Source organism: Urocitellus parryii, chromosome 2 (genome assembly GCF_045843805.1).
Source record: "Urocitellus parryii isolate mUroPar1 chromosome 2, mUroPar1.hap1, whole genome shotgun sequence".
Taxonomy (NCBI): domain Eukaryota; kingdom Metazoa; phylum Chordata; class Mammalia; order Rodentia; family Sciuridae; genus Urocitellus; species Urocitellus parryii.
This window is the reverse complement of record NC_135532.1, coordinates 215,968,745-215,978,537: the sequence shown is the minus strand read 5'-3', so window position 1 is coordinate 215,978,537 and position 9,793 is coordinate 215,968,745. Positions and strand designations below refer to the sequence as shown.

General features: G+C 41.8%; 1 protein-coding gene across 1 annotated transcript in view; it reads right to left on the bottom strand.

Annotated features, from left to right (window-relative positions):
- Positions 1-133: 133 nt before the first annotated feature.
- Ifnar2 (interferon alpha and beta receptor subunit 2) overlaps positions 134-9,793 on the bottom strand; it is a 32,122-nt gene continuing 22,462 nt past the window's right edge. The window contains exons 8-9 of the mRNA XM_026393545.2: positions 4,690-4,820; positions 134-2,442 (exon numbers count right to left, since the gene is read on the bottom strand). Coding sequence (XP_026249330.2) covers positions 1,735-2,442; positions 4,690-4,820 — 839 coding nt within the window. The 3' untranslated portion in view covers positions 134-1,734. The remainder of the gene's footprint in view (positions 2,443-4,689; positions 4,821-9,793) is intronic.

Here is a 9,793-nt window from a genome sequence, read left to right as displayed (position 1 = left end):
GGCGGCGCGTGCCCGGAGGCCAGGGGCCCTTGCCGCTGTAGAGGGAGCTGGTGGCATTCCGGGATGCCAGCAGAAGCAAAAACCTGCGGCACAAATACACTCTTGGATGAGAAAAAATTCTGAGGCCCACATCAAGTTTGTACGAAAAAGTATTCTTGTATTATTACCCTTTACCAAACACCCAACTGTTATACAAAACTTTAAAAATAAGCGCCAGGGGTGACAAACCAGCACCATAGAGAGGTCATATCAAAAGAGCAATGTGAAATCTTTCAAAATACGATACATCCGTTCAGAAGGCAAAGTGGTGGCTTTTGTGTAGGACAAGGCCTCTTTCCTAAGGGATTTCATTAGATTCTTAAATAAGGGTTTCCTAATTGGGTTACTTTACAGCAATTACATAAGTCACCTATTAAAAATCCTTGAGCCACGACCTGCATGACTTTTGCTTTTCCCCTTTTGAATAGGCCCAGGAGATGGGTCTGAGAAACCTGCTCTTGGGGTAAGGGGAGTGAGATGGGAAGATCCTCAACCTTTCATCCTTCCTGGGAGCCTGGCAGGGTCATAGAACTTCTGTATTTATTTCTTATTCCTGTGTGTTTTTAAATACTTCTCCTAGATTCAAAGGGTCTTAGAGATTACATAGTCACCCTAAAAAATAATTTTTTTAGAAATTTTGCTTAAAAAATAAAAGAAGTTGAGACTCGAGAGGCCAAGTAAAATGCCCAGGGTCATACAGAGAAATTTGAGCAGTTAGAACTCCGACTCTGACTCTCAGTGCTTAATACTGTTTGCTACATGACATTCTAGGATTTCGCCCCCCTCCCTTGCCCCATTTACAGTAACCGGTCCCATTGAGGACATTTGCAATCAGCACATAGCACTTTAAAATTTGACAAACAGGATCTCTTAGACTTGTAGGCCACCTTTCTTCCAAAGACCTTGAAGCATTTTTGATTTTGTTCTTTTTTTAGATCTTAAAATGGGACACTGAGATTTTTATCCCTCTCCCTCATGCAATGTGTCTTACCTGATACTACAGTTATTAATGTGCATATCTGTATTTCACTCTTAAAGCCAGGAAGGGCTGCGTGAGCACCTGAGTGGAGTTCTCAGCTTGGCGGTGACAATATGACATCTGAGAGGTGCCCAGGGACCACTGACTGAAATTGCTGGCCCTTCCCTTGTTTTCTTATGCATCTGCATCCTTTCTCTCCAGCTAATCCTGCTCCAACCCATCCCTTCAGCTTGGTTTATTGCTCATTCCTTGAGCTTCCTGGGCTCAGGGTCTCTGTCTGCTCACACTACTCATAGCTCCTGCTAGGATTTCCCCTTCTTTCTCCCTTCTCCCATCCTGGCAATTCAATTGTTTCCCAGAAACATTACAGGGCCAGAGGGACAAGGTCACCCTGAAGAACACAGGGAATCTTGCTTATTGGGAAGCAAGATAAGATTCCTAAGAAGTATATTAGAATAAAGGGAGAAGGCAGAGCATGCATCTTCAAAATGTATCACTTGGACTTGTAAACAGTGTACTCGATGATACTATATATTCCCTTACTGGGAATGCTCACAGATTATGTCATCAGGAAGAACTGGCCAGCCCCTACAGTTCTGTACTCCTTGTACTCCTTTCCTCACAGACCACTTGTGGCTCATAAGGCAACAAGTCTGTGTACAGGGCGAGAACCCTGTGTGGACTTCGTAGTTCAAGTTAATGAGCTATATTCAGAATCATCTCTTGATATAACCGTCCCTTCCAGAGTCAACATCAAAATCAGAAGTATCACTTCTATCAGATGGAGTGTCTTCCTCAGTCCACAGGCACTGGGAAAAGGGGCTAAGGTCGAGCAACTGTGACCTTTCCCCACTCGCCACCAGAAGACAGGATTCCATTTGGTCAGGATCCTCTTCTAGGTTGATGATCTCTTCTGGAAGAGATGACACCAAAGGGGATTCTTCTGAGTCATCGTCATCAGGAGCTCTCATAAACACAGAGTTTAAATTCACATTAAAGGTAATTCTGTCCCCGGACCCTCCAGGGGAGCTGCAGTTGTCCTCAGGAAAAGAGTCTTGGCACAAGCTCTCTCTCCTCTCATAGGGACCACTTGTGTGGCAGGGGCTGGGCTTTGGCACCGTAGGAGGCCCGGGGTGGGGCTCAGGCTCAGCCTCGTAGGGATCAGATTCCTCAGCTTCGGAGCCTTCCATCTCAGGCTCCTGGGAGGCAGCGGAGACCTGGCTCAGAAGCCTGCTGGTCAGTCCGTGCATGGTGTAACCACCGGCGCTAGTTCTGAGAGCCACTTCATGGTCACTGTCACTGTCGTCGTCATAATTATAATCCCATACTTTCTTCTTTTTGTTGACAGAAATGACTTCCACTGCATTCACAGCTTCTGTTGGTGGCAGACCAGGAAATATCTGGGCTACAAAGTTATGAAAATTCTTGAGAGAGAGAGAGAGAGAGAGAGAGAGAAAGGGGGCAGGGGGAGAGGAAGAGACAGACAATTAGTCTATCACTGTGTTTGCTCTTTATTTTCTACATAATAAAGCTGCACCATGACGGGGATGGGGATGAGGATGATGACTGCAGGAACAACAGGGGGAGCCCGGGTTAGGTAGTGCTCACTGGTGCCAGGCTGGCTCCTGGTGCATGGCACAGCTGGCCCTCCAGATCCCCTGAGCGCACGTGCCTTATATAACACCGTGCATTTGCATGGAACCTCCACGCATTCCCTTTCAACTGTCAGGGCCCTGGAGGTGGCTCACACATTGGAGGGACAGCTGTGTGAATGGCTGGCATACTGTATTGCTTAGGCAACAACGACAAGAAAATAGTCAGTACAGACGCAGTCTTTCCCAAATATTTTTGAATATGAGGACTTTGCTAAACGTATTAATCCTAAATAGTTTATCTTTAGAATCATGTGACTTTTAAAATTTAGACAATTCATATATCATCAATAAAGTATCATTATCTCTACAGCACTTTCAACTCTAAGGTGTATGAGGGCGGGGGTTTTTGACCTGCTGTGTCCTCCACACCCAGAAACATGTTGACATGTTTGTTACACTTGCTAAATGAAGAGAAGATGCTGCTTAAAAAAATGTTAACAGCTGTTTATTTTTAATATTTTTTTAGTTGTCAATGGACTATTTATTTATTTATATGTGATGCTGAGGATCAAACCCAGGGCCTCACACATACCAGGCAAGTGCTCTACCACTGTGCCACAACCCCAACTCATAACAGCTATTCTTGATTGAACACACATAAGCAAAGGTGCTAGGCCTAGAGTCAGTTTCTCCATTCCCAGGGTTTTTAACCTAAACATAGAATAACAATTTTTAATGGAGAAATACTAAACAGACATAAGATATCAACATGGTAAGATGAGCATGAAGAATGCACTTTTTTTTTGGTACCAGGGGATTGAACCAAAAGCTACATCCTCCATCCCTTTTTTATATTTCATTTATTTAAAGATAGAGTCTCACTAAATTGCTGAGGCTGGCTTTGAACTCAGGATCCTCCTGCCTCAGCCTCCCGAGCTGCTGGGCTTATAGGTGTGCACCACCACGCCCGGCCTAGGAGTGCACTTCTATCAACCATGAAGGAATGTTTAATTATAATGGCTGCTGAAAAATTAGAATTAGGTGTATGAGTTCAAACATAAACAATAATGTATTTCTAAATGTTACTAACATAAAAGGAAGGAATAAAATAGGGAAAATGGAAAATGATGGGTGAATGCAGTCGAGTAAAAAAAAAACACAGAGGTTTAAAAAAGTGTACGATCAATATCTAGCCTCTGTAAAGGCTCTAAGTTCGAAAAGCACAGAGAGGAAATGAAGGTAAACAAATGGCTGTTTTTGTTAATAATCAAAGTAACACACATGAGAGCACCTCCCAGGGAGCCTTATGTACACAATGAATAAAGACAGTAAAAATGATTCATTGTGGTCAGTGGAGCATTAGAGAGAGATAACATCACTATTGGCTCAGTTCTTGTAGATTTTTTTTTTTTTTTTTTTGGCATTAGGAGTTGAACCTAGGGGCACTTAACCACTGAGCCACATCCCCAGCCCTTTTAAAAATGTTTTATTTAGAGACAGGGTCTCTCTGAGTTGCTTGGGGCCTCACTAAGTTGCTGAGGCTGGCTTTGAACTCGTGATCCTCCTGCCTCAGCCTCCAGAGCCCCTGGGATTACAGGTGTATGCCACTGTGCCTAACTTAGTATCAGTTCTTTAAAATATCATTTATAAGAAAAGTCTACTTGGTGTGTAGATTCCACTGAAATAATTCAAAATAAAACAAAACATAATCCATACAAAAATTTCCTTTGCACTATTCATAATGTCCAAGGAAAGAAAGGAAAAGAAGTGAAAAAGAAATCAATCCAAATGTGCTATAGTTAAAAATGTGATACAACAATAACAGTGGAATTCTGTGTAGTCATTAGAAATAATATAATAGGTGGAAATAAATAATAGGTGGACAGTATATGAAGAGAAAACATAAGGCACAGACACACTGTAAATATATTTTTGCAGGGATGGAAAAGAACCCAGCCTGATAAGACTTGTTGGTGTTTATGGAAATGAGACTTTCTTCTGTGAAAACATTTAAATATATAGTAAAAATTTTTAGTTTAGAAAAATTAAGATACAAAAATTTTTAAAACCACATACCAGGACTTTGGGAAAATTATCTCTTAAGCATATATAACCAATTCGCTTCAGTAGTACGATGGTGCCTAGGAGGACGAAGACTACTGAAAACACAGTGATTATCACACTTATTTTGGCATTTTCGGATGATTCTGTTGAAAAAAAAAAAAGACTTTATTTCAAAAGAAATCCAATAAATGATCACAGATGGGAATAAATGCACATTGGTCAGGGGTTAGAAAGTGATTATCTGAGAAACAGAAGTTTGAAAAATAATGTTTTCTGTTTGCTAAATACCAAAGCTTGGAGAGCAAGCCAAGGGCGTACTCTTTAACCAATAAAATATATTTAGCTTTTCATGTATTTCAAAGTGAAATTTCTTTTGGTTTATGTTCTGTAACTGCACTGTCCCACTAGCTGTGACTGTTTAAATACAAATAAAATTGTGCAGAATTAGAAGCTCAGTTCTTCATCACACTAACCGCACCTCAAGGGACCAACAGACACCTGTTAGCATGTGTCACGGGCAGGGAGAAGAGGAAGGAACTGAAGATGCCACCTGGGCCATCGTGTGGATGTTGGTCACACTAGGAACGAAAATCAGGCCCAGCTGAACTCGCCATTCCCTATTGTGAGTTCCCCTTAGCTTCTTGTCAAAATTCTTTTTGGAAAATTTAACTTTATGACAGAAACTTTTCCCCCTAAGTATGAATGGTCAGAGAAGTAATCAGTAGTTACTTAACCAAGGTCCTCTAAAATTTCCAGAAACATCTTTATTAGTATTAATCCTGCATCCAAAGGCTCAGAAAAAGTAGATACAGGAGAGTAAAAGGGAAATAAAAGTGGGCTACATACTTTAAGTCTTTTGAAAGGGTGAGCAAAGAATAAAAAGAAACTTGGTGAAGACCCAGCACTGGTAGGTAGCATGGATTTCACGAACCCAGCCTCATCTCCATGAAGAATGAATGAGGTGGGACTGCAAATTGGTGCAACCACTCTGGAAAGCAGTACAGAGATTTCTCAGAAAACTTGGAATGGAACCACCATTTTGACCCAGCTATCCCATTCCTTGGTTTATACCCAAAGGACTTAAAATCAGCATACTACAGTAATGCAGCCACATCAATGTTTAGAGCAACTCAATTTACAATAGCTAAACTATGGAACCAACCTAGGTGCCCTTCAAAAGATGAGTGGATAAAGAAAATGTGACATATATGTATTCTTTTCAATGGAATAATACTACGCTTTAAAGAAGAAAGCAATTAGGGCATTTGTTGGTAAATGGATGGAGTTGGAGAATATCATGCTAAGAGAAATAAGGTAATCCCCAAAAACCAAAGGCTGAATGTTCTCTCTGATATGTGGATGCTAATTCATAATGGGGGAGGGTGCTAGGGAAGAGCAGAGTTACTTTAGATTAGGTAGAGGGGAGTGAAGGGAGGAAAGGGGACCTGGTGATAGGAAGGAAGGATAGTAGAATGAAAAAGACATTATTACCTTGTATACATATATGACTGCATGACTGATGTGGTTCTACAACATGTACAATCAGAAGAATGAGAAATTATATCACATCTATGTATGTTATATCAAAGTGCATAAATGCATTCTACTGTCATGTATAACTAATTAAAACAAATAAAAATTTTTAAAAACTGAGTGCAGGATCATCAAATCAAGGACAGTCCTAAAATCTGTTCTAGCTGCACAGATGCACCTTTATGATGCAAAATTCTTCCACATCTCCTGAAAAGAATGGTGAACCCCAAAAGGACTTCATTGGTGAAGCAATGGCATAAAACTGAGGTTCTGACTCATGTACCCATTCAATTTCTGGAGAGTAGCTACAAAGGAACTTGCTATAGTTTGGAATGTCTAGAATGTACCCCAAAGGCTCATGTGTTAAAGGCTTGGTCCTCCGTCTGTGGTGCTATTGGGAGGTGTTGGAAAACATTTAAGAGGGAGGGCCTAGTGAGAGATCTTCTGGTCACTATGGGCATGCTCTTGAAGGGGACAATGGGACCCAGTCCCCTCTCTTTCTGTCTCTTTTACACCCAGCCATGAGATGACCAGTTTGCACTGCCATGTGCCCTCCACTGAGATGTGCTGCCTCTCCAGAGCGACTGGACCAATCGACCAGGGACCAAAACTTCCAAAACTTGAGCCAAAATAAAAAAACCTTTCCTCTTTACAAGTTGATTATCTCAGGTTTTGTTACAGTAACAGAAAGGCAACTAACACAGACCAAATGCAATCTTTGAAATAGGACATCCTACAAACTAAATTATGTAAATTGAAATTAACAAGCTAGAACAATGCTTGTCAAATTGGGGTATTCTCACAAATCTGAGCATTCTTTGTGAGAACTTAAAATTTTTGTCTTTATTTATTTTTTTATTGTTTGGTACTAGGGATTTAACCCAGGGGCACTTTTCCACTGAGCTACATCCCCAGTCCATTTTACTTTTTATTTTTGAGACAAGGTCTCACAAAGTTGTTTAGGGCCTTACTAATTTGCTGGGGCTGGCCTCAAAACTGGCCATCCTCCTGTTTCAGCCTCCTGAGTTGTTGGGATTATAGGCATGGGCCTATAATGTTTATATTTAGCTCGATGATAATCTAAAAAGACTGGCAGATTATGCAAGGATACTATTTTAAAATATTCCTATTTGAAAAGAAAGGAATTGTTTCAATGTTCCAACTCAGGAGGAAGTTGTAAGTGGACTTTATTTCTGTTAACCATCTTCTTCATAAAAGAAGGGTAAGATCAATGCATCTTGAGAAGGGGAGACCAGGTTGTATCTTCAAAATTTGGATTTTCCATGGAATTGCATTGGGATTTTCAAAAAAATAAAGGACCTTATGAGCAGAGGGCTGAGCTGAGCAACAAGAATGGTAATATCTGATTACTATTTTCTTTTTTAATGGAAAAGAAAAAGAACTTTGTCAAAAGGCTGATTGATGACTAATGTCAGTTTATTGGTGTGGACCGAAAACCACGACATGGCATCTAGGTTACCATAGTTCCAGCCCATTAGTCCCCTGGCTCCCCCACCTGGTGGCAACCAGACATTCAGATCTGTTCACATCCCTTCGGGGTCCCCACAATGGCATCCAAAGTCCCACATCTGGGTCCTCCATCTCTATGACTAACCTGTTACTATTCTTCCTTTGCTCAGCTCACACTTGCCATCCCATGCCCAGCCCACTCTGCCCAACCACCCCATCAGTCTGACCCATCCAAGCCTGCAGTGCTTTGGCTGGGTCTGAGTAAGTCAGTGCTGGTCTCAGGTTGCCCCTCCAAACCCCTCAGCATTTGTCCTGTGTGAATCTTGAGCTTGTCTAGTTGAGGGCAGTTCAGATGGTGAGCAGATAGGGACAGATGCCACCATATCCAAACCTATTTGGTTCCTGAGTTTCAGACGAGAAGAATCCAGATGTCAAGTATTTGGATAGTCTAACTGTCTTGGACATGATGGATGAGTGAAGGCTGACTTAATAGGCAAGAGGATGAGGTCAGGCCAAGTGCAGATGGAATGACTGGACGGTGCTGCATGACCATTTCTCAGCAGGTGGATTAGAGAAAAGTCAAGGGGAAGTGCATCCTCCCAGACATGTCAGCCTCCAAAGAACTGTCAGCTGCCCAATCAGCAGCTCTGGGTTTCATCAAAGCGTCATCCTATTGTCATTTTAACAATTTAAGTTGTATTATATATGTGAGAGTTCTGTTTTTATATAAGACTAGGATATAATTTCATTTATGTCTCTCTATCTATCTATCCATCCATCTATCCATCAATCTACCTCTGGAATCTCTGGGTTTTGTCCTGGGCATAAAACCTCAAAAGCTGTGGAACTTCCTAAGAGATAGCAGCAACTTTTGTTATTTCTAACAAGCCCCATTTAGGGACTCCTGTGGTTGAAGTGACTCCTCCAAAGCTCACTGAAATTTAATTGTCACTGTGATGTTTTGGGGAGGTATATAAGTCATGGGACCCTGCCCTTCTGTATGGATTAATGCTGGTATTGTGGGAAAGGGTTAGATGTTGGAAGTAGTTTTGTTATAAAATGAGCACTCTCCCCCATATGTGATGTCCTCCATCCCGCTACCCAGTTTCAGGACTCTGTTATAGCAGCAGAAAATAGCTAAGACTGATTTCTGAGTTTATGCTAATGAAGTGACTCATGCGCGTGCAGCTAGGTATCTTCAGGACGAAGGCAGATCAATAGAAAAACTAATCATTTGATCAGAGGGTTGTAACTTCCTCCCAGCCCTACCCCCAGGAGGAGAGAGAAGATGGAAACTATGTCCAATCTTATGGCCAATGATTTAGCCAATCACACCTATATAGTGAAACTCAATAAAGCCCAGAACTCTAAGGCTTGGGAGCTCCTGGGTGGGTGGACATACTGATGTACTGGGAGCGGGTACACCCTGATTCTATGGAGGCAGAAGCTCCTGCATTGGGACCCCTTCCAGACCTGGTTCTACGTACTTCTGCATTAGGTCTTGGTGCACAGGCTCTGTAGTAAAATGATAATCAGAAGTGTGGCATGTCACTGAGTTCTGTGAGTCAATTTTAGCAAATTTTGATTACAAAAGAATAATAGGTTAGGTCAGAGAGATGCAGAACCCCAAAGGAACACTCTAATTTGTAGTCAAGTTGACCTGGGACCCCCAAACTTGTGGCTGCCATCTGAAGTGGGGGCCATCATGAGTCTGAGCCCTTAACATCTGGGGTCTATGCTGACTTTGGGTAGTTAGTATCAGAAATGGATTGAATTGTTGGACATCTTGAGGTCGGATAACTAGCTTTAGAACATGATTACATGGGGGAGGAGAGGATACAGTTCAGACCCTGAGGCCTAGAATCAGAGAGGCCCTGGGAGGTGCAGCCGCCTGAATTCCTGGGGGTGATGGTTTAGAATTTAGAAGTTATGTTGAGGTGTTCTTGGATGGAAGGGGCAGGAGTTAAAAAATTAGCTGGCCCCTACCCCCATGAGGTTGTGGCCCCCTCCCCCAATTTTTCTTCATGTTTCTTAAAAGGCATTTTCGTTTTTTAAAAATCTGTACAGCAAGAGCAACTTTTTCTGTCAAATAAAAATGAGAAATGCAAAAACA